Here is a 25,701-nt window from a genome sequence, read left to right on the forward strand (position 1 = left end):
TTGGGCACAGGTCGTGGTCTGGATCTTGGTCTGTGGTTGTTACATGGTAATAAGTGGCCATGATGGCCCTCTCCATGCCAGGAACATCGTTGGGGTGGCTCTTAATGGCCCAGCCATAATAATTCGTTAACTTCTTTATCAGGCCCTGCGTCAGCCGGCCTTTGCTACCCATGCTCAGTTCTCGGCCTTTGGATTTGTGCTCATCAAGAAGGTTGCGCAAGGAAGTGCCCATTCTTTTTTTCACATGGTTCACACACTCCTGTTTCTTGATCACCATGTAGCCATACACCTTGTCTTGCGTGAGGGCAAGGTACGTACGGCTGTCACCGTCGCAGAGCACATTGATGTATCGAAGCTTGTACTTGGTAAACGATCTTTCAAACATGATCCTAGCTGCTTCTACTTCCATTTGGCCTGCATTAGCATCGGTGTTCTTTTGGCACTGTGGCTTGTGTTTCTCAAGCCACTCCTCATAGTTGTCGTCACCAGGCTTGGGGCCAACAGCACAGCCTTGGCAGTAGTTGGACAGGACACAGTGGTCCAAGACCAAGCCTGTGTACAGCTTGATTGACTTCTGTGCCTCCTCATTCACCTCTGTGCCCCCTCCCAATATGACTTCTGTGCCCCCTCCTCATTCACGTGCCGTCGTAAATGACGTCAATGTTGCCTGGCACTCCTCCTAGGTCCTTGTAAAACGGGACGTTAAACCCCACATATCAATAGGTCCTTGTAAATGTCATGCACCTTCTGTGCACTTTCTGCTTCAATGCGGGTGGCAGCTGATGTGGTGGCAGGGTGGCTGTACTTCCTTTGCAGTCTCTGGTAGGACTTGTGGACCAGTGCTCGATGCGAAATGTCCATCGCAGAAAAAATGTCATTTATGGCAGATTGTTTTCTGCCAACTGACTGCACTGCCCTCAAAGCACGCACGTTTACCTCAAAGGGGTTCGTTTTTTGTTGCCCGGAGCACCTCGGGGACGACCACGCACTGTTCACTATGCCACAATTGTCACAAAAAAGTTCCATCCTCGCCGCGAGTCCAAGGCAGTGCGTAGTCTCGAGGCGTATCGACCCTTCGGCGCACTTGTTGCACTTTGCTGACGAAAGCAGACCGTTCAGCATCTTCTTATTTACAATGAAGAATGTGGAGTCCTTACCGCCGTCATTTTCATCGTAGCCTTCGTTCAGAAGCTCGAGCTTCCGCTTTGAAGCGGACTTTGATGCTACGGCATCCAAAACACCCCGCCTTGTTTGCGCCCGCTGCGCGATTTCTTCACTGCTCGGAATCTGGGCCGAAACTCGCGATAGAATGTTCGACGCGCGAACGCCCGGAGTTGCAACGGCTGCTGACGCGGTGCCACTGCAATCGGGTTTGCGAAAGCGTCCATCACGGTCGACGGCATCCGGCGGTCCGACATACGACGATGTGGCACCTTCCACACTCTCGGCCTCACAACAATCAGCGAAGGGTCTGAGTAGAGGCTCCGTGACGCTTGAAGAGCATGCTTCGTCCGGAACTGCGACTGGGATGGCAGCAGCAGTCGTCTGCCCTTTGTTCCAAGCTTTCCGACGCTTGCCGTACTTGTGGACGCTCCGGAACTTTTTTTGCGGCAACATAGCACCGCAGTATGAGCAAGCACTCAGAAGAGACCACCGATGTAAACAAAGCTTGGTAAAAAAAAGCACGCAAACTATCACAAAAAAACTCCCAAGCATTTCCTTGAGGGTGAACATGGTTAAGTGCGAATGCACGGGGTGATGCTATGAGGGGTATTTATTAATTCGCACTATTATATTTATTAATCACACTATGGTGCCTTTATGGTGTAATGGTTCCTGGGAATCGCAATTTGATCACACGGGGGAGTTTACGTTAACTGACTGGCGAATGCCAACGGACTTTAACTTTACTCCCCCTCGTAGCATCACCCCGTGCATTCGCACTTAACCATGTTCACCCTCGGGGAAATGCTTGGGAGTTTTATTACTGATGATGATGAATAAAGTGTAATTAATGAATTTAAGTGTTGTTTGTCATGAAGCATTTGTACACAGATACATTATGTACGAAGTATTATTTATTTACACTTCACAATTTTCGTACGATGCATTAAATGCACACATCGCGAGCGCATCACACACACACACACAAACTACACTACAGATTAGCACCTATTCGTGTTATCGTTGTAGCTCACGGTTAGTACCAGCGCTTTGTGATCCGAGAAATGTACGGTGAGCGGATCCGGCAAGACGGAGCGAACCGTACAGTTCCTACTGAACGCCAAGTCTATGAAGCCACCGTTGATCGTGGTCGGAAACTCGAGAGACAGACACGTCATCGAGTAATTGTTCAGCATGTGGTCAACCAACCAGCCATTGTCCTTTCTAACGTCCACGTTAAAGTCACCTACCACCACAATCGGAACCGAGGGACGCGCGCGCACAGACTCACTCTCCATTGCCGCATCCATCTGCTCCAAGACGTCATCTCTCGAGAGATTTGGGGCCAGGTAGACGGTCACAACCAGGACGGCATCGCCGGAGTAGGCACTGGTGTAGACAGAGGCGTACGGCGAGTTGTCTCTGAGCGGCAAATACACAGGGCATGCGAGAGGACGTTGGCGTAGACGTGTACAACCAAGTTCACGCCGCAGTACTCGCCCCGGCTTCCACTCCGGGCGAAGGAGCACGGGTCATCAGTGGGACACGTTCGCGGCGATGCATCAGGAGCGAGGTCGGCACGCTGTAAGACCAGGAGCTGGGCCCGGTCCTGCTGTCGCCTGAGCTCTTCACTGAAGGGCCGGTAGCGCTTTAGGAAGACGTCCACTCCACCAGCCCTTCTCTCGGCGAGGGCCCGGGTCACACGATCGTAGCCACTCAGGGAGACATCGGCAGCGCAGTCACCGGAGGAGCGGTTCCAGGTCTCCGTGAGGCAGAGGAGATCAACTCTGGAGAGTACGGGGTCTTTGGCAACGTCCAGTGCATGCGCCGAGAGAGAGCGGGCATTTAGGAGCGCGAGCGTGAACTCCCTACAGCCACCCTCGCACACCCTGCGGAAATGCTGGTCTCTCAGAGCGGAGAGGTAGCGCTGCGTGACGGTGACGAGACGGTGATTCTCGAGCCTCCGAAACTCATCGAGCATGGGTTTGTCGGGGTTGTGTTGCTTGTGGTAGAAGGTGTGGTCTCCCTCAGCGTTGGTGAGGTATAGTCCGTTGAGGTTGGTACACCGAGAGAGCGCAACGTAGACGAGCTTCTGCGGGTGCGTCTTGGAGTAGTCGTACACGACCGAGGCATAGGTTCCCCCCTGAGATTTGTGCACGGTGATGGCGCTGGCCTGGACAAGGGGGAACTGCGTCCATTTACAAGCTATGCCGGCCTTTCGATCTACCGTGACGGTGGCCGACTGCATCTCGATGGGTATCCAGTTCTCGCTGGTGACGTCGTAGCCGTTTGAACGGGCCTCGCGAACGGCCCGAGCGGCGCGCGCATGCGTGAGCTTTCCGGTACCGGGCACATCGAACTCGAGCCACAGTCGCCTCACGAGCGTTTCTTCATCCTCGTCTCCTTCTACCTTCTTCATCCACTCCATCTCCATCATCGGGCAACAGGCCGGCGAGCTCACACAGGCGTAAGACTCCAACCGCACCGTTGACCAGACCATCCACGAGATCGATGTTATGAGTCATCATGTAGGGCTTGCCAACCACGGCCATGACTTCCCCGGGCAGATTTGCAAACTCGCTGGGAACCATGCGGGCAACCCTGCGCTTGGCATTCTCGAGCAGATGCGGCGTCTTGCAGCCGAGGTACCGATCACGCGCGCGAAGCACCACGAAGTCGTCCTGCGAAGGGGCCACGGTCTCGTTGAAACGCGTGACATCGGCGTTCGAGTAGAAGATGCGCACGGCCGAGGGCACGCGCTCGGCGGCTTCCTCGACCTTGACGAGCTTGGATTCGAGAAGCTTTGCTTCTTCGGGCTCGAGCGCGCGGCCGTCCCCAATCTTGGTGAGGACCGCGCAGAAGGTGACGTCGGACTGGCGCACGACTCTCACGAGCGGGAAGTATTCGAGATGATGCCAGGTGACAGTGCTGAATCCGAGGAGACCATCAGCACTGCGGGGCTGCTTGAAGATCTCGCTGGCACGCACGGGCGGCAACTGCCGCAGGTCCCGCAGAGGATGACGTCCAGTCCACTGAAGGGTTCGTTGAGTCGCTGCGTCATCTGGCGCAGACGGCAATCAACCAGTTTGAGTTGGTCGGTGGACATCATACTGACTTCGTCTATGATGACGCACTTGATTCTCCGGAAGGCACACTGGAAGGTGTTCAGGTCACTAGGTCGGAGTCCACCGTCCCCCATGACTCCGAGGCGGGCGTCCTGTCGGTTTCCACGGGCAGCCCGCACGAGTTTGAAGGCACTGTGGACGGTGGTTCTACGCACAGCAACGGCGGCCTTTCCCGTACTGGCGCAGATCACGTACGCGTTGTAGACGGAAGGGACGGATGAGGAGGAGCCGTCTTCCCAGCCAACGGCACCGCAGCAGTCCGCACAGCGGTTATACACGTCTATGGCGAGCTTGATCACGAAGGTCTTGCCACAACCCGCGGGTCCCGTGAAGAAGACCCGCAGCAGAGGCTGCCCCGGCGTGGTCTGACGGTTCAGAATCTCGTGCAGCAACTCGTACTGCTCGGGGTTGGTGCTGCGCATCATCGAGACGTACTCTTCTCGTTCCATGATTCCTTGCCGTTTGCGTACCGCAGCATACGGCGTACTGACCTCCTTGAGCAGTCGGAGCAGGCGCTCGTTAGGCAGCACGTCCGCGTACATACTAGCATCCGCATCTCGTCGTTCGGGGATTTGTACCCGCGCGCACCCGTCATCTTCATTATATTCTTCTTCTTCCATTGTTCTTTCTTCATCCTCCTCTCTCTCTCGCCTGAGCCGCAGCATCTCGGCGTAGTGGACCTCCACCATTGCTTGGACCAGTGCATCGTCATCCGCCAGGTTGTATTCTTTTCGTTTTACCTCGATCAACTGCTTGTTGTTCTCTTAGATGGACACATACCTATTACCATCCAACACATCAACCGTTTCGCTTTGGAACGGGACGTATAGAAGGACATTTTCCCGCATATACGACTCCACATCGTTACCGGGGTTGTATCCGCGGTAGCGTATCACAGCCGGCCGTACCCTGAGCACGTAACGGCAATCACCCTTCGCCGGCTGGTACTTGCTGGCGAAGTCGGCGAGGCATACATCCTTGAGGGTAGGCGGCCTGGCCTCGTACTTTTGCACGAGGTTCGCTTTCCAGACGTCGGTGGAGCCCGGAGGGAGCGCCTCCAACTCGGCACGCGTTTTGCATACGCGCACCCGTTCTCCGGGGTAGCACATGGGGACGTACACCACTTCCCGGCTCTTGTGCGACATGCCCAGCACATGGTGACGTACACCACTTCCCGGCTCTTGTGCGACATGTCCTGTTTGAGCAGAAACCAGGCCGCCTCCTGTGCCGACATTTCAATTCCTTTAAGGATGTCCACATGAAGCTTGCGGATCACGGCTTCGATGTGGTGGTTGGGATTCGTTTTGAGGATCTCGGCAACGGTGCATTTGAGGTTGGACATTCCGCGGTCGGACTTATTGACATAGTCCACCACGTAGGAAGCGCATGCGTAGTGATCGAGTATTATCTGCGTATCCATATTTGAATCCAAGAGCCGGCCTATCCACGCGTTGAATGCATTCACAAACTTCTCCGCCGGGGTCCTTCAATGGAGGACGCAAGGTCGCGAAAGGCCGGCAAGCAGGACATCCATATACTCCTTCTCGGAGTGCAGGCTGAAAGCGCGTAGGAACGAGGCGACATCCTCAAAGTCGACGGACTCGAGGCCCTCGTGCATTTCATCATACTTCTTCTTGAGGGCCTTGAGACGCTGGCGTTCCCACTCACTCTCCGCATCGTCTCCCTCCGGTGCAGGTGGAAACGGCACCACGATCCTCGTTTCATCACTGGGCATGAAGGGCGCCCCGAACCGGCACTTGGTGCGGCCGCGCTTGTAGCACGTGTGGGTGTGCTGATGCGTCTGTGTGCGCGGCCGCCTGAGGAGCGTAGTGTCGAGCGTGAGGAGTTGAGCCACCGTCTCGAGGGTCTTGGGCATGGCACCTTCCTCACCGGTGAGCTCCTCGTCGGACGCCTCTTCGAGCCACAGGATCACGTGCACGTGCGCGCTTCCTCTCTGCTGGAACTCCACCCGCTTGAATAATCCCGGATCACGTACGGGCGGAACGGAGAGCAGTTTCGTTCGGCAAGCACGTTCATGATGGCGTCGAAGATCCTGTTGATGTACATTGCGCAGGAAATGGGGTCTTCGTTCACGAGCTCCACGCGCTCCCAGGCCATCATCTCGGACACGGGCCGAGGCGTGCCGTCGGGCCCAACCCGCAGCCGCTCCAGGGTCTCGAGCAGGCGCTCCCAGTGGACCTCGGACGCGGACATGGTCAGTTACGCGTGCGGCTTGCCCAACTGGCGGATCATTGCGAAGAGTTCACTCCTGCGATCCTGCCAGTACTGGACCGTATTTGGAACGCCCCGCATGAATGCGAGGTCGTGGTTCAGTACCTCCTCCAGGAACTTCTTACCGCCACTCTCGAGCTGCTCGCGCGTGATGGAACCACTGGTCTCGGTGCGAAACATCATGTTGCCTTCCGCAACGTTGTACCGCATCACCTTCGCGGCCATGTACAAGACGTGCTCCGGCATTGCTCCACGCCGGTCGGTGCGCCGTATCTCGCTGCTGGCCATGGCGAATGGCGTGAAACGCGGACCGATGATCTTGCGAGGCACGCCCATGTATATTGTGGGGAAGGCGAGCTCTTCCGCATACCCATCCATGAAGAGCGCCAGTGGGACGCGGTTCTCACCCGGAGCGAGGTGCAGGCTATGCGATCAGCTTGTCGCGGATCGATCAGCTTGTCGCTGGATCGATCAGCTTGTCAGCGGCAGCGGCATCGTCCAGTTCACCGCTTCGCTCCCCATCATCTCTCATCAAGAGAGCGATCATCTCTCATCAAGAGAGCGCGCGGTCGTTGCTCATCCTCCTCATTAAAGATCGTCTTTGACATGGCATTGAGGGCAATGGCTAGTTGCACGGGGTCATCCAAATCTATGTTCTCAGGGACAGTCTCGATGTCATCTGCGTCGTCTCCCCCCTGGACGCGTTCACCTTCACAAACGGCCGCATCATCGTCATCGAAGACACCCAGCCGACTCCAGTCGATGCGCACGCCGCTAGCGACATACAACGGCGCATGCTCCAGGTGCTTCAACCACGCCAAGATGTTACCGCGCTTCAACAGTCCGCGCCTGTACGTAGCCGGACTCAACAGCCTCCGCTTCACGTGCACGTCTATCGCAACGTCCTCGGGAACCAGCCGCGGAAGACACTCCACCACGCTCGGAACGTCGATGGGCACGTTCACGATCTGTCCCTTAATGCCGTACTGACCGTTGCCCCGCGGGAGCCGCCTGATGCTCATGAAGGGGAGTCGAGGCGAGATGAGGCGCTCTTCCACCGGGTACAGATCGGGGAGGTCCGCGGGACGAGGCAGGTACGCATAGCCGTGGCTCTTGCTCAACGGCGGAACCCGTCCGGCCACCAGGGACTCTCGGCAAGACGCACACACCCGGACCGCTCCGAAGGGAGCCAGCCGCGGGTCTTGCACATCCATGTCGTCGCATCGGTGTTCGCCCGACTGTTCCGAACTCGTTCCAAAGAACTTGCAACGCGTTCAACCTGTTGGTCTCGTTCCTCACGCCGGAAATGCAGCTCAGGTTGTTATCAAACCACAGCCGGTCACACACGGTGCAGCTGTGACCGAAGCTGCGATCCACAAAGTCGCGTTTGAAACGCGCGTCCGGACGAGCAAAGTCCAGCGTTCGCACCCTTTCCCGCGCGGCACGTTCACTGGCTCAAACGGCTTCGGGAACGTCCACTCGCCGTTGACGATTGTGAGTGGCGTCTTGACGCCGGCCTTCATCGCCCTTCTCCGCCTTACACTTGCGTTGTCGTTCCGCTTCTTGGGCCGCGTTCGCGGCTCGATGCTGACGCCTCATCTCAGCCTCGCGAGCGCGCAGTTCACCATCCGCTGCATGCTTCGCCCGCTTGTCCTCGGCCTCGCGAGCGCGAAGTTCGGCATCCTCTGCACGCTTCGCCAACTGTCCTCGGCCTCGCGAGCGCGCAGTTCGGCATCCGCTGCACGCTTCGCCCGCTTGCACTCGGCCTCGCGAGCACGCAGTTTGCCATCCGCTGCACGCTTCGCCCGCTTACGTTCGGTCTTACGAGCCCTTCGCAGCGCCGCCTTGTCTTCCAACGTCGGCGAAACCACCGCGGTACCGTCACGTCCAACGACGGGTGCAGTGCTGGCATTCGGTTGTACTGCATTCGTTGTTGATGGTAGCATTGCCTCCGGGACATCCATCGCACGACCCGCTCTCGACGGGAGACTGAGAGAGAAGGCGGGCGCGCGAGATAGAGGGATGCGCGCGCAGCTGCAGCGAGCGAAGGGGGAGGGGGACGCGCGCAGCGGCGTTAAAGATATAACGCGCGTTACTGACACCAACATCAGCGTCGCGTCCGTGGCTTATTCGGTAGAGCGTCGCGCTGCGGCCCGCCAAGTCCTCTTTCTTTTAAAGATAGAGAGAAGACTGCGGACGCCGCCGACGACGGTGGATGGTTTGGGGTCGCTTATAAAGTGTATTCACACTTAAAACAGCAAACTGGCAAAAAACGAAGCGCACGCCGGATGATTCTCGGCGCGGCGGCCGCAGATGCGCTCGCGCTTCCAAGGTTGCCAAGGTGCGCGGTGCAGCTTTGACCAGTAAGAGGTCGCGCCTGCTACCACGTGACCCGCGCAGCCAATTGCCGTTCGTTTTCGTTTTTTTACTTGCTCCTCGCACTTTTATTTTCACTCGGCGAAATACGAGACCGCGACCATCGGAAAGCCGGCTTTCTCCTCTTTCCAAAGCTGCCAAAATGGCGGCTCACGGTCAACAACTTGGCGCGTTTGCGCGGCGTGAACAACACCGTTTCAGGGGCTTTTTTTTCGCACTTTTCGGCGACTAGCCTCGGCAAAAACACTATTTGCGGGATTTGTAGCGCACGTTTCGCTGTAGTATTTCAGAACAAGGAAGTTGAAGGTCTGAAGATTACGAAAAAAAATGAATCAGAAAATCGCATATTTTGACCAAAATCGGCACTTTACTTCCGCGCCCCCCCTTAAAGCATTGTATTTGAGTTACAACCCATCCTTACAATTGATAATTTAAACTAACAATGTGCACTAGAAAGCTCACCTCCACCTTGAGCTTCTTTGAACTTGGTCTTTTTTGAGGGGAAGATATAATCCTTTTGTAATCATCCCTGTAGTAGAGGTCAGCAGAAAAAAAAAGGTTGTTTCCGCTTCTGGCTTTCGCGACATAACATGTTTGCTTCAACAACTACACTTGTGCTTTCGTTCTCGTCCATTATCTGCTCCTGCCTTTCAATTAATATAATAATGTATGTAACGGGACCGAAATGGGGTGCTGTAAAATTTAAGGAACGAAGTCCAGCACAAAATCTTACCTAGAACTTTGTTTCAATATAATAATGTATGTAACGGGACCGAAATGGGGTGCTGTAAAATTTAAGGAACGAAGTCCACCACAAAATCTTACCTAGAACTTTGTTTCACTGCTCATTCTTTTCTGCACCATTCGAGGAATCTTCAGAGTCTGACAAGTCCAAGTCGGCATTGTCCCCATTTGCTGCAATTCTCTCAAGAATTTCGAGGGCAGAAGCACCGGCGGCATCTAAATAGATTTTTTAGTATTTATTTGCAAAAAATAGACCCCTAAACTCAATAGCGAGGAAGAGCAAAGCAAGATAATGGGTTTGGCCAAATGTAGTCGCAAAGAGTCAACATTGTCCTGACGTGCACCCTTTTGCACATCGAGTTTACGAGTGAAGTGAAGAAAAAATCAAAAAGGCGCAGGCAAAAATAAATATAGTGAATGAAACCTTCATCTTTCATGAGCTCGTAAAATGATATTCAAGATCACATCGTTTTTAAATACATGAAAACTATTTACTTTGGCGGCGTCGATAGAAAGCCTCCGGACTGAAAGACGCCATTTTCGTTTGTTAGCCTGAGCGCCACCGAGCGCCTACACTTTCATGAAACACCAATAGATGGCACTATCAGTCTCTACTATAGCTTGTAGACCGTGCTCTGGTTTCGTTTTTGATTCGTTTTGTTTACGGAGCGCTGAAATCTAAATGTGCAATACGTTGCACGCAGTGTCTTAAGAAGATATAGATGGGTAATGGATACCAGAGGTGGGCATAATTCCTCTATAAATGAGATGTTCATTGAACTTGGCTGTTTCGCCTAGCGTCACCTCTTTCCATGAGCCACCTCACTCCGCATAGGTTGGTGTTCCAACCTATGCATCCAAGCATATTCCTTTGCATTTTTGCACATCGTTAATACGAACAGAACAATATCACGCATGGTCCTAGAATGTTTCGCGCTGTTCTGTAGTTGACCTTCTTGTCGGGAGAAAAAGCTCTGCAGGCGGCACCACCTTGCCGTGCCCCAGCGACGTGTGGATCTCGCACGAAACCACAGTAGCTATAGGATTGTGCACAAATGTGAGATGCTATACATACTCATGGCGGAAAAAACAACTTGAGGATGTAAACAAAACATACCTATGAACGGCTGCTAATGGCTCAGGCTGATTCAAAACATCGTCGCCATAAGGCTTGAAGCTGAGGTGCTGTCATCCTCGTAACTTTAAGCTTGTCCTCGCTCTATTCACATGAAGTTGCAAGATAGTTTCGAGCAGCGCATGTGTTTTGCAGCGCTGGCGCGCACCCATGCGCGTGTGCCGACATCATAGGAGCGACTATAGTGACACGAGATGAGACCCTGGGTCTGATCTAACAATGCAAGCAAAACCCAAGCTGCTGGAAACTGTAGGTGAGGGCCATCTCGACAGATTAAACATGCGGTAGATATTCTTTGTAGACTGAATTTCCTCTTACTCTTCGGAAGAGCTGCCTCTTGAATAGCTGGTATAAATTTCTGGCAATTATTACTGCTCAAAATAGTGAACTTGTAAAGCTGGCTGTGATATTTGGCTTGGAAAGATTCTTTTCATTACAGAATTTCGGTGTTGTTGCAGCATAATCACGAGGGGCACGCCCTTCTGTGAAGTTCGCCAGCTTAGGGCACTTTTCTAACCATACACGCACATTGGTTCGCGCAAAGGTCTGTTGAAAATCACTGTGTTGCCAAGATGAGCAAATTCAAATTGATTCTGAAAGTTCAGCGGCTGGACTAACTACTAGAAAGTGCTGGTTGCACGAGAAACAAATTTAACATGCCAAAATATACGATTCAAAAGCATCGATGATCAGGGATCGGTTTGAATAAGCGTTGTAATGAAAGTGTTAAGCTTAAAAAATGATGAATCGATCTGAGGATATAACGTTAATTTAAAGGGACCCTGCAACAGTTTTTCCAGAAATGGATTCACTAAAGAAGCTTATTGCCTTATGAATAATAACTGTAAAAATTTTTAGAATCTGTCCAGTATGAGCTGAGTTGCAAAGATTTTCCACATGCTGCATTTGCATGCTCTTTTCTCGTTCTGACGAAAAGGCTTGAAGCATAGCCGGGAGAGATGGCATAAGAAAAGAAAATGAGTCACGTGCGTGTCATCACCTTGAGCACTCTGTCTGTCTTTTTTTCCCCCCTTTGAATATACGGCTTTTCAGTGGGATCGCGCATGTCCGCGTGGACATGTCACGGCAACCCGCGGTGGCCCCAGTAACGGCCGAACGTCCCATGCTCAAATCAGCCAATGGCCAGTACATTGGCTGTGACGAGCGATTTTTGACATTGTGGTGTCATTTACTGAGAGAAGAAAGCAGTTTTCATCTGACTTTGAGAATTTATTGTGAATTCCAGGTTACGTGCTGCGCTATAATGTTTAGCTCGCATTTTCTCAGTAGCCTCGACTACCGATCGGCAGCTTCTTCTGACCATGCTCAAAAAGTGTTCCAGGGCCCCTTTAAATTTGAAGTGGGGCTTTGCGGCAGAGCAAATTTTTCCTGGATAGGTGCTTTCAGGACTTAGCATCGCTATATTACAGTGAAACCACCTCTACAGGCAGTTACAGGAGTTTTAATATACATCTAGCCCCGCCACGGTGGTCTAGTGGCTTAGGTACTCGGCTGCTGACCCGCAGGTCACGGGATCAAATCCCGGCTGTGGCGGCTGCATTTCCGATAGAGGCGGAAATGTTGTAGGCCCGTGTGCTCAGATTTGGGTGCACGTTAAAGAACCCCAGGTGGTCAAAATTTCCGGAGCCCTCCACTACGGCTTCTCTCATAATCAAATCGTGGTTTTGGGACGTTAAACCCCACAAATCAATCAATTAATATACATCTATTAGTTCATGTTGAACACTTTGAAATATTCAATAATTTCAAGTCGTATAGAAGCGAATTCGAATCCTCTACTATTCATTCGAATATTTGAAGCATTCGAATATTCGCACAAGCCTACTCTGAAAGGGAGTCTTGAAATGTTAAAATTTGTTTATTACCTGCAAATTTTTTTTCAGGGCGCTTGTGCTTCTTAACAGCTACTCTCAAATCACTTAACTCTAAGTTAGGTTGATAAACGCAATAAAATCTGCTTTCGCAGTGCCTCAGCAGCGCTTAAATGACCCCAAATGGATAAACTTTCTTCGAACTTCGCGTGCACACACCATGAGCTGTCCAATGGGTCAAGTGCCGCCAATTGGCTAGATTTGAATATGTCTTTCCGTTGGCCACAATTTGCGACAACCAAAAAAGGCGTCGCTGAAGCAGCAGAGCCGCTATTGCGAGTTCTCTAATGGTCGTTTCCACTTTGTTCAGGGACTCTCATGTGGCTTGCTTTTCAAGTGTGCTGCTCCGCATCTATCATTGGCTGGCGAGATGATGTTTAATTTTTACTTTGTATTGCTTTCGCCATCGTGGCTATTCTTTCATGTGCATCTGCTTTTGCGTTCATGTGTGTTCTTTGGCGCACTGGGTCTGCTTCGCACTGGTAGTTTTTCCACGTGACGGAGATGCCTGGAGCATAGAGTTTCCTAAATTTAACTTGTCCCGGGACTCTGGCGCTGCGATCGTTCAGCGATCATGGGAATGATGGGTAGTACACACACTTGGGGGCGCCGAATCGCATTTGTGGCTTCGTTCATTGATGTGTTTCGGTTGTGTTTCGAAGGAAAGAACGAACCCTTTAGAACTTCGTGGCCCAATTTGAAAAGGTAAGCCTTAAAAAATAAGTTGGTGATGCACAGCCCCTTAACATTTGCTGATTTTTATTTCGTGAAAAAACAACTCCAAGCCACACAAACACACACGGAGCCAGAAGAAGGCCAGAAGTACAACAATCAGACAAATGTTTGTACTACCCATTATTTTCATGCTCGCTGAAACGACGTGCGTTGATTTTTTTCACCGTTGATGTGTAAGTTTTGAATAACTTTTTCACTCAAGCTAAGTATGATGAGTGCGATGCAAAAGGTGCAAGTGTGTGTAAGGCAAAGAATAGAGAGCACGGTTTTGTGGTGAAGCCAATTTTCGCCTGCAGCAGTGGTGATTTCGAGAGGAAGCAGTGCTCCGAGAGTGAGAACTACCGCCATTACACTCTTCAAAGTTATCATGATGGTCTTGTAGGGGGAAAGAAATGATAGGCCAAGTGGTTAGCACCCTTCCAGTCTCTTGTGTGTGTATGAAGCTTTCACAACGAGTCCTGCACAAGATGTTTCAGCGGCACCTGAAAACTTTTGGGCAAGCCTCCAAAAGCACAACGACATAAAGTGAAGCTGCTAGTGTGATGTTCTTCAAAGATTTCCGTACAGACTTTCCGAACCCGACAAGAAACATAGATATTGTCTTTGAAGGCTCCAGGATGACAATAGGTCGGAGCTCACATTGGTGTAGGCTACATCATTGAATTCCACACTTGTCTTGTAATTGACTATGTTGTTTACTGAAACTGCTGTCTCAGCTGTGCCCTGAGGCTGTAGCCGCAAGACGAAGGGTTCACTGACTGGCTGGCAATCCACGAGTGTTAACGAAACACTCAATGCAACTGAGGTCGCATGGAAGTAGAGGCTGCGCTGATCATGTTTCAAAGGTCCTTGGCCACGCATGGTCTGCGCTACACGACTGTGCTCTCTGATGGAAACTGCCGCACTTTTCATGCCTTGTCTAAAGCGGAGGTGTACGGCTTTATGCAAAAAGGTCTGCATTAACCATGCCCATAAGTGAATAGGTGCAGCTCTACGGAACCTTGCAGACAGGAATGAGGCTCGGGCGAGTCTCTTGGCTAAAGAGGAAAGCTGACACAAAATCGGGAAGATCACTAATTACTATGGATATGCCCTGAGGGGCAACGTCAACGATGTACCAGGTATGAAAAGGGCAGTCAAAGCTACACTGCTGCACATGACGTCAACAGATGATGCGCTGAACCACTCAAAATGCCCTCTTGGTTCAAGTACAATGGAGCCTTGGCAAATACAATAGAGTTCACTTTCACACAAGAATTCTCGGTCGCCTTGTGTTGAGGCTGCTTTGGAGTCGGTAGGCTCAGCAATGAGAACCTGCTGGCACGGTGCTGTGAAGGGAAAATTCGGAACGCAAGTGAAAATATGTATTCAGTCATTTGGACCCAATCATCCAAGAATGGGAACGCTTTGCTGGAATGTGTGAAGCATGCTGCTTCTGTCTACAACCTGGGAGGAAGGGCAGCTAACAAGTCCATCGCTGCAATTAGGCTACATTGCTGGTGACAACCTTGCTGAACAAAGCATATAAAAGGACGCTCTGTGTTTACCCAAAGCAAATAGAGCTCACCTGAAGAGCACCTACACAAAAAAGCTTTTGCAAAGTGATGCAAAATGAGCGCAACTGGAGACTACAGTACTGGCCTACCTTGAAGGTGTTCTCTGGCATAACGATCAATCGGGATTTCTTTTCAGATTCAGCGATACTCAATGGAGCTTGGTGGGTGCAGATAAAACAACCGTAAATCAGCACTGACAAGGTGTCATGAGCATGTCGCCTCGTGGTTGAAGAAGGAGAAGAAGAGGCAGAAGAAACAAGAGAAAAGAACAGTATCAATCAAAGAAATGCATAAACGAAGAAGATCATACATTGAAGCAGAGTTAGAAAAAAGAAAGAACATGAAGAATAAGAAGTTGAAGAAAGAGCACGAGAGGCAAACCTGGCGGGCAGAAAAGACGAGCAAAAGGGGGCTTGGAATGGCGAGAGGCAGATGTGTGATATTCTTGTGTTGGATATGGCATCTCTATAAAAAGGCTTTACTGTGTGGCCTTTGTTCGATCCTAGCTGCCCAGTCGTGCATCTACACTCAAACCTTGTTATAATGAAGTTGCATCTTACATGAAAATAAGTTTGTTATATCCATATATTTGGGATAAAGGTATATTCATAACACTATATCTATTGCGAGACAATTTTTCATGTACTTCGTTATAACCGATATTGCATTATATCCGGGTTCGTTATGAGGTTCAAGTGTGTTTCCCAACCTGCAGGGGCCTACATTTCGGAAGTGGAGTCCAAGCTCCTCGAGCATGATGCAGATCTGCTGGAGAAGTTCAGGACGGCGCAGGAGCAGGTGCTACATGCCCCGGGGCTAGACCACTCGCTCGAAGAGGTTCTGCAGGCGGCCCGTTTTATCGTGAACTGATGCTGCACGGTCTACCGGTGTTGCAGTCGTGGCCTATCAAGTGAATGAATATAAGTGCATGATTCGTGAGCATGGATATGCTGTAGCAGTTGGTGTGCCACAATACCACGGTGGCCTGTCCGTGAATATCGTCACACTCGTTCGAATATAATGCGACGGGGAAGTTTGAGGTGCACACACAACAAATAGTCGCTAGAAAAGAGGTGCTGTTTCATCGCCGATACCCTTGTAGCTACCGCCAAACTCCATTATACTCTGTAAATGTAAAACTACATTACAGAGTTCGATGAACGTGGAGTTGTTGCCATATTGCGCGGCAATTTTTCTAGCTTTAGGCATTGATATGCCTAGATGCAAGGTTTTGCATCCCATCATGCTCAAAACAATCTCAATCACAGGAATGATTATAAAGACTACAACTCATTCAAGCTAAAATAAAAAGATTTTTTAGGCTTTTATCACAGCAACATGTTGGCAGTAATGTTTATAGGAGCGCTGGCAACATTGCACATTTGTTTTACTATTTGTTTTCTATACAGTAGAACCTCTCTTACCCTGATTAAGCAGGATTCCCAATTATCCGAAGCAACGCAAAACCTGGTAGAAAATGAGGTTGTGAAGTCGCATCTTTATTGTTGCAAATCTGCCATTCGAAAAAAAAAAATTTCTCCATGCAGGACTGTCTCTTCCAGTAGTTTCGAGCACTGCATGTCATGTTTTCTAGCATGTCCATGAAATGCAGTATCTCGCCCTCTTTGCTGTTATGCTTCACGCAGCTACAGTCTGCACTCGAAGCATCGATGATGACCGCCAAGGGTGTACTCGGTAGGTCTCGTCGTTGCTGTCAACACTATAAGGTCGAGTCTGTCGCTCTCGCAGCAATGTCGCTGTCGAGATTGGCGTAACACGTCTGCATTGCAGACTTGTCATTTGTGTCATTGAAAATCCAGCTGGAGTGCACTCTTCGTCGTACAAGTGGAGAGCCTCACAGCTAGCGCAGGGGGTCTTCTCTTCTTCTTCGAATGGGCATGTGACAGAGCAGTCTATGGAGATCGCTTCTTCCTTCTCAACCGCGGTGCATTCAAAACACTGTCAAATAACGGCAGCCTCCGCCTGCCTCAACGCATGAACAATAAGGCATGTAGGCGAGGAGGTCCATACTATACTCCTTGCTCTTATCATGGGAAAGGAGCATTCAGGTTTACAGGTGGCAGCGATATATCTTTATCGGGGGGGGGGGGGGGGAGGGGATGACGTTTCAACACATTAGCTGCGATGCTGACGAATGCCGCCACCCAGGATGGTCGCCTACTGGCTAACAAGGTCTGCCACAGTTCCGGTCACACTTTGCGTAATGTGACCACAGAATGAGTCAAGCACAAGCATGCTCTTGGACCTCAGGTCTACAAGAGCATGTATGCTCTTGGACCTGAGTTCCAAGAGCATACATCTGCGGCTGGAAGTACTTCGGTCCAGACGTGATACCAAATGGCAGCCAGAGAAAACAATAGCGTCCAAACGGGATTATGAACATGGTCAATCCTCCTTCAGACTCAGAGGAAACAGCTTGACCTAGTGGAAGGTTGACGTAGCGCCTAACTTGGCGAAAACTGTAGCCTTTCTGAGCAATCCAAGCATTGTTCTACTGTGGGAAGCAGGTGGCACTCTTGAAGAACCACCTTATTGATGCAAGTGAACTGGTGCACTAGTACTGTAGTACACTACATCAATAGCACAGCCATCTACTCGCACTCCCGTACACTACAGATGTTGTATTGGGCGACAAGAAAAGCAACTTCTGTTTTGCTCAGTGTTGTAACACTGTTACCGTATATACTCGCATAATTCTCGCACTTTTTTGCCGGAAAACTGATGCAAAGTTGGGGGGTGCGAGAATTACGCGGGGAAAACTTTTCACAAAAACGTAGAGAGCGAAAAAGAAAACGAAGTGAAATTGGGATTCTCACACCAGCAACTTACAGCAAGCTTTAAGAGGTACTAATCAGAATTTACCTCAACATTAAAAGCAGAGGTTCAACACAGACAAGATTTATTGGAGACACAAAAAGTGGAGGCAAATAGTCCAGAATTGGAATGCCATACGCAAAGCTTGTGGGCGTTGCGGGCGTAGTAGTAGCGTTTGTCGCTCAACAGGAGCCTTCAAAAGGTAAGCGTAGGATGTCAGTATTGGTCTGATGGCTATTTAACAGAATCGTCCGCAATTTCTTTCTGAAGAAATAAAGTTTACCATCAATCCCAGTTTTAGGCACACGGCAGGTACAACGCGTCTTGGAAAGTTTACCATCAATCCCAGTTTAAGGCACACGGCAGGCACAACGCGTCTTCGTGGCTTTCAGCTGCCGTCACCAGTAGCGTACACAAAAATAGTAGGCTCCGAAGGGCCTACCGGCAGCCCTGTTGCCGTTGTTTAGTGCATGATCCATCACTTGCAACTTGAACCAGCCGTGTAGCTTCAGTATCGCCCCATAACGTGCCAAGATTACAGACACAACAAACAAAACCATGCAGCAACGCGCACTGGCCACTTGGCTTGGCTTGGATTGAATCTTCGTGCTATAGTACACTTGATGCTTAAGAGATGGCGTCAGTTGGCGCGCTCTATCATCATCAGTGGCTGGAACGAGCAGACGACATTATTGCGGCAGTTTTCAGGGGTGTGATAATTACTCGAGGAAAAAAAATCGTGTTTTTCTTAGGCGATGTGGGGGTGCGAGAATTATGCGAGTGCGTGGATTACGGGAGTAAATACGGTAGGTGCTCTGCAGTTTCAGCACGATCAAGTTTGCGATTATTTGTATAGAACTGTCAATCCAACTTTTGGATTCAACTTGCAAAAATTTCACTCATGATCCACGCTTCTCAGTTGGCACAGCAACCCACGGGAAGATTGTTGATGTTCTCATGGGGGGGAGGCTATCATCAGATACCATTTTTTTTGTTCATTGAGATATCTCAATGAAATTTTACAGATAGACCAACAGCAAAAGCAACTACTACTACAAAATTTTATGAGGTTATGTTCTGTGTTTCTTCAGTTACGGCAGTATGTCAGAATAGTGCACATGGTTCTCTTATTCCAGGCCTGGAGAAATTTCAAAAGAGGCTGGAACTGTGAAATATAACAATGATGATTCGCAGATTGATATGTCAGGGCTCTTTTTTTTTTTAATTTCTTTACTGAAAAGTTTTAGCAGACCGTCAAATTTAGTATTGGTGATTGGGATATTAATAATCAAGTTTGATTACTATCAATAATAACAGACACAATATATAAAAAAATGGGCTTGTCTTCCCCTCAAAAATTTGTTCTCGTACAAAATAAAAAGAGACATGAATATGCGATGAGTGGTTCCCCAGATATAGCTTGAACAAGCAGCCTCACTAGCCGAAAAAGTCATTTTGAGGAAACGACATTTAAAAGTTTTGGGCACATATGCCCAAAACTTTTTAATGTTTAAACTTTAAAACAACCCTGCAGTATAACTGTAGGTGTCCTTTGGCACTCGCTATATACTTCATCGACGCCCTGATTCCGCAGTGTCTGCATGACGGCCGATATTTCTACTGAATCAAACACCTTCTCGTAATATATGAAGGCTAGGTATAGTGGTTTGTTATATTCTGAGCATTTTTCTATTACATGATTGATAGTATGAATGTGGTATGAATGTGAATGTGGTGATAGTATGAAAGTGCTCTATCATGAATATATATCTATGCTAAAGTGCTCCTAATAGTAAGATTGTTTGAGGTACTTTCTTCTGTGAAGTGCTCCATTATAAATATATATCTATGCTAAAGTGCTTTTAAAAGTAAGGTTACCTGCTCCAAAATGCTCCAAAGTTAAAATTCTGCTACTCCAAGGTGCTCCTAATTGCAAGATTACGTGCTCTAAAATGCTCCAGAACTAAAATATTACTGCTCTAAAGTGCTCCAAAACTAATACTTTACTGCTCCAAAGTGCTCCAAAACTAAAATTTGACTGCTCCGAAAATTGCTCCAAATCAGCAGTCACCAGTGGGATCACTGCATTCGTCTTTGCTGAAGAAATCACGTTTGACATCTCCATGAATGCTTTCATTCATGGACACTATATGGAAATGTGTATAGCATTCATGAACACATTCGTGGACACTTAGGACACTATATGGAAATGTGTATAGCATATATATGTCTAGGTAACATATTTTTCTCTAATTTCGTCTCATTATGAACATCCACATAATGTGTCGAATGTCCGGCAACCGTCTCTGCAAGTTTTTTCAGCGTAGACTGGCGGGTCGTTTTACAGTACCTTCAACGTTAATTTTACGTGATCAGGAGCTAAGTGACACCTTTATTAGAGGTGTTGAATGTATAAATGAAACGTACCATACACATCTATGCGATTTTTGTGGTTCACAGGGATTGTTCGTGCAAACTGATGTACTGCTATCTGCTACTTTTATTCAAGCTACAGTCGAACCACGTTATGATGAATGCCGGAAAATTTGCAAAGTAATTCGCTATAGCTCGAATTCGCTATACAAAACTGCCCCAAAAAATCGCCAAACCCTGGTGTTAATAGGTCGGCAGCATGACAGGAATTGACGAGACACTTACTTGAACAAAAATACATTTATTGAGGCAAAAAGAACCTGTGCAACATAGATTTTTTTTTTTGATGGTGTGCCGTATAATGCCTTCCTCGCCATGTCGAGGCATTTCACAAACTTGAACCCGGTGCCTTCTATCGTGCTGCAATAGCGCCGCGCCAGAGCCAAACCAGCCAAGGCCTCGCTAGAAGTGGGCAGCGGAACGTTTTCGAAGACGGCGTCTTCAACTTCCGCTACTTGAATCCCGGTGCCCTGCGTGGCACCTCGGCAGCGATTTCCATGTCAGTCAGCTCGGCAATCGCTTCTGACGCATAGTCCTCGCCAACGAAGTCTTTCAGCGTGAGCGTGCCCTATGCATCGCCCACAAACCGCGAAAGATCACTCCACATTTCGTCGAGCTCGACAACCTCTTCAGAGCCTTCAACATATTCAGTGGGCTCTTCAGCTGCGTCAACGCCAACAGTGAAGCCAGCGTGCCGAAAGCAGTTCGCAATCATCTCTTTGTTCACGCTCTCCCAAGCGGCCTTCAACATCTGTATGGCACCCAACAAGTCAATTTTCAGGTCTTCGTTCATTCGAAGACGAATGAGCAGCCACTCGATGAGCCTTCGCTTGTAAATCGCTTTGAATGTGCGGATGATCACTTGGTGTAGAGGCTGGAGCTTTGAGGTGGTGTTGAGCGAAAGAAACTTGAGCTCAGTATTGCTCAATGGAACATCTGCGAAGTTTGCCGAGCAGTTGTCGAAGCGGAAACACAGTGTCCTGCCTTCATCCCCAAGCTGCGTAACCCACTCCCTCAACCATTTCCCAAAGAACTCTCGTGCCATCCATGACTTTTGATTTGAAGCACAGGTGACTGGTAGGTCGCGGGAGCGTCTCATACAGTTCGGAGTCTTGAACTTGCCGATCACGAATGGACGAAGTTTTGTTGAACCATCCATGTTCGCGGCAAGTAAGACCGTTATCCGGGTTTTGGTTTGCTTGCCACCATGACATTTCTGCTCGCGGGTGTCCAGAGTTTGGCGTGGCAGCATCTGCCAGAAGAGGCCCTTTTCGTCCGCCTTAAAATTATATTTTGGATCATATCTGGCACGAATTTGAGGCCACTCTTGTTTCATTCATTGTCCATCGCTGTGGCATTTGCTTACTCGCTTTTGCCCGTGACAGCTTTTTCAACAATGTCGTACCGGTTCTTAAATCGCTGCAGCCACCCCGCACTGGCATTAAAATCTTTGGCATCGAGTATGAACGCGAAGTCCCTTGTCTTTTGCTGCAGCATTGGCCCGGACACAGGAATATTCCTAGCCCTTACGTCGACGAACCATTTGTGAAGACATTCTTCGACGTGTTTGAAGGCAGCGGGTCGAATACGCCATGCGTTGGCGTGTTTTCTGCCATCTTGCTGAACAATTTCCTTTTTCTGCTCTAGCACCGTGCTTAATGTGCTGCGAGGTATTTTGAGAGCATCATCAACGACTGACTTTTCACCTCTTTCGACTCGCCGAATAATTTCCAGTTTCGTCGCATACGTCAAAGCAGTCCGTTTCTTCTCGTTTTGCGCAATGGCAACGGTAAACGACACCGCCTAGCACCACAAAACGTGCAAACGAAGAAAACACCACACACACCCAACAATAAAGCAGCCGCTAGCTTCGAATGGCGGCGTGCAAACTGACGCGTCCATGCCGTCGATCGTCAAGGCCGCTCCATTCTACCTGCGCGTCAGGCGCATGAGATTTTAGTAAACGGGGGTGTCCGTATCTTTATAGAGTGAAGCTTGCTGATCTCGAAAGCCATTAAAAAAAAAAAAGAAGCGTCGTTCGCCGTCTACGCCCCTACACAGCGTCAGTCGCTACAAGCGCATCGGGTGTAAACGTGGGTCTGCTCGACTGCCGCTGTGCTGCGGAGAAGCCGAATGTGCACTCCCGAAGCGGTCTGTAAAATTAGTTACATCCATGTCCGTTATATTGAGGTTCGATTGTAACTTCCTTATTCTAGAAAGGCTCATTTTTTGCATATATGAGGGGTAATTGGGAAACAGCGATGGGACAGCAGTTGGTAAGAGCAATAGCAGTTTAGTATCTTTCTTGCAGTAATCTTCAGTGAAGTGCCGAAAACAAACCGAAAAATAGTTGCTGGATACCCACCTTGTTTAGTTTCTTCCAGTATCCTGCCTGGAGATCTGGGCCAAGCTTGTCGGCTTGTAGCATCTGATGGAATCATTGTAGGCCAAATCATTTTTTTTTAAGTTTGACGTGCACATGGAAACGGAACAGTTCTTCGGCATGCTGCTGCTCATCTACCCAGCTGACCTATGCTTTGGTTTGTAAGAGGCAGAACACACAATTAACACAACTATTTGCTATCGTAGCCCTTAAACTCTCATTGCTGTGCGGCAAGGCGCGCAGTTGAGAGCACGCCTCGCCGGAGTCTTTCCTACTACTAGTGCCCCCCTTCTAAAATTGTGGTCGGAACTGTCAACGACGCTCTCCCTCCATCCACAACGCTTCGCGGCTCCACGCAGCAGCCCGCACCTTGTGTGCTTTGATCCAGCGGCCGTGGTATGCCGTGCCAGTGTGGTTTTAAATGTAACTGAAGCATTGGCCAATCATCTGGTACCTGCACTTTGGCAAAGTGGTTGATCTTTCAGAATGTTATCACTCACGTGCAGAGTCACTCTGCATGTAGTTTGGGCATCGCGCCCTCGTCCACTTTCAGCCATGTGTGCTGTGCTATCGCAATGTTTTTTTTTTTCTCGTACGTTTGATGCGTCGTCTTAATGCCATAATATCTGTACATGCCATCATGAAACTGTGAGTGTGCTGGCAGAACGCGAGCGAAAGCGGAGAAAGATGAAAATGGTAAAACACGAGCACATGACACCAGCAAAGCCGTGAGCGCAGAACTAAGATTGGCAAAACGAAATGGCCGCCTTGGTTTGCGCCAGCCAATGGGAGGCTCAAGGAAAAGAGCTCACCTTGCTCGTGCACGCTGTGGCCAATGGGCATTGGGATCTGCCCCTCAGAAAAGCGATGATACAGTATAATCTCATTACAGCAGACTTCTATAGTAAAGAGGAGTTTGGTCTGTTCTAAAAAGAGTACAATTATAAATGGTACATACAGGCTGCGAACAATGCTTTCAGCAGGGGTAAAGTACCTAAATGATGGGGCACACCTCAGCACCTTTTCCAGAAGGGTGAAAGATTGAGATGTAAAAGAGAAGCGGAAAGATGGAAGAGGAGAACAGGAAAATGGACAATCTGCATGTGCCACGGTGATTGTGACATTGCATCATGCAATGGCGTGCAGCGGACACGTATTGACAATCCTCAAAACATGCAGCCAATAGTTCAAAAATGCGTGAGATAAACTTCATTTGTCAAAACAGTCACATCTCCCGAGTAGAATTTCAATGTTTTCATCTGTTTTCCAATTTCAGTTCAAACTTAAACGTAAACATTTTGACAGCAATCTGTCTGGCTGGGTAGAAAAGTTTAGAAAATTGAAATTGCTCCAGCCACAGTTCAAATAGAGTCCGACGTTTCGAGACCGACTCGGTCCCTTCCTCAGGGGGTGACTGTCTTGGTCATGGAAGTGTCGTCGCGTCGTGTTCTCTCACCACGGCTCCGGCTTTCCCTTTCCACCACGTTTCGGAGACCGTGAACGTACACCGAAGGCATTGTTCCCAGCGAGCGGTTCACGTTGGCAGGCGTATGCTGAATGTGCCAAGACTCGAGCAAGAGCCTCTTTCCCAAATTCCGTTCTGTTTCAATAACAGAAGCGCCGTCTAAGTCAATTTTATGGTCGTGCTTCTCGCAGTGCTCCGCCAGAGCGCTACGTTGCACTTCCATCTTCCTGACGTCGTTCTTGTGTTGGCGCATTCTTTCCGGGAAACACTTGCTCTCGCCTATGTAGCAGGCTGGACACCCCTAACACGACACTTTGTAGACAACGTCCGGGTGTAGCTCCCTCGGAGGTCGGTCTTTCGGCCACGGTAGCAAGCGAGCGAGCGTCGAAACGGGTTTATGGATTACCGTGACCCCGGCTTTTCCTAGGACTCTCGAGAGCTGTTCACTTATGCCCGGCACATATGGAATGGCGACGCGGTTGTTTGGCGCCTTCATTTTTCTCGTGTGCGGTGGTGTGGCCAGGGCGGAAAGGGGGTCGGGCGGTGTGTCGCTTGCAGGTGTATTTCCGCGGTGCGGTGGTTGTCGTCTCGACAAACGGCGTGACTCCCGGCGATTGAACGCTTCTGTGTAGCCATTCCTTCGTAGCTCGGCGACAATCCTCTTTTCTTCTTTCTTCCTCTCACCCTCCGACGTGCAGATTACTCGTGCACGTGAAAGGAGTGCCGAAACCACTGAAGCTTTGTGGGCAGTTGGATGACAGGACGCAAAATGCAAATACCTGCCGGTGTGAGTTGGCTTTCTATACACCGAAAAGGTCATGCGCTCGCCCTGTCGTCTGACTAAAACATCGAGAAACGGAAGCGCCCCGTCTCGCTCTCGTTCCACCGTGAACTGTATCGCTTGGTCGATGGAGTTTAGATGTTCGAGGAAGCTGTCTACTGCTGCCTTCTTTATTATGCAAAAACAGTCATCCACGTACCTCACAAATACTTTCGGCCTGTCAATAAAGGAGGCCAGTGCCGTCTCTTCCATGTGTTCCATTGTGAGGTTCGCAGCCGTAACGGAGATCGCCGCTCCCATCGCGGTCCCGCTGGCTTGTCTGTAGAAGCTCCCGTTGACGCTGAAATACGTCCCCTTGAGGCAGTATTCCAGTAGGCGACACAGTTCGTCGACGCCCAGGCAGGTTCTTTCATCCAAGAGCTCGTCTTGGTTCAACGCTGCTCGTGCGCTAGATACCGCTAGTGCTACGGGCACACTGGTGAACAGGGACACGACGTCGAACGAGACGAAGCACTCATCGCTGCTCACGGTGACATCTCTCATGCGCTCCAAGAAGTGGCTGGCGTCGCGTATGTGGGTCGGTGTTTGCCCCACGAGCGGCGCGAGAGTCCGGTGGAGATACTTGGACAGCGCCCGGAGTGGAGATGTTGTAAAATCCACGATAGGACGGAGCGGAACTCTGGGCTTGTGGGTCTTGGGAAGCCCGTAAAATCCTGGTGCAGAGCCGTTCCGGCAGATGAGCTGGAGGTATGTGTTTCTCGCCTTCGGGTGCGCTTTAAAGATATCCGCCAGGAGCTTGTTCATTTCCCTTTGGACACTTGGTGTGGGGTCCTTCGTCAGCTTTT

The 25,701-nt window shown here is 49.8% G+C and overlaps 1 protein-coding gene across 6 annotated transcripts in view; it reads left to right on the forward strand.

Moving 5' to 3' along the window:
* The window catches only part of LOC119163854 (uncharacterized), a 254,482-nt gene that overhangs the window by 90,196 nt on the left and 138,585 nt on the right, over window positions 1–25,701 (forward strand). For 3 of the 6 annotated variants that reach the window (XM_037415924.2, XM_075872193.1, XM_075872192.1), the window contains one exon: window positions 15,675–16,287. The exons of the other annotated variants lie outside the window; for them this stretch is intronic. In XM_037415924.2, the coding sequence (XP_037271821.2) occupies window positions 15,675–15,829 (155 nt within the window). In that variant the 3' untranslated portion in view covers window positions 15,830–16,287. Of the gene's footprint in view, window positions 1–15,674; window positions 16,288–25,701 lie in introns of those variants that run through there. 6 annotated transcript variants of the gene reach the window in all.

Source organism: Rhipicephalus microplus, chromosome 8 (assembly GCF_043290135.1).
Source record: "Rhipicephalus microplus isolate Deutch F79 chromosome 8, USDA_Rmic, whole genome shotgun sequence".
NCBI classification, from domain to species: domain Eukaryota; kingdom Metazoa; phylum Arthropoda; class Arachnida; order Ixodida; family Ixodidae; genus Rhipicephalus; species Rhipicephalus microplus.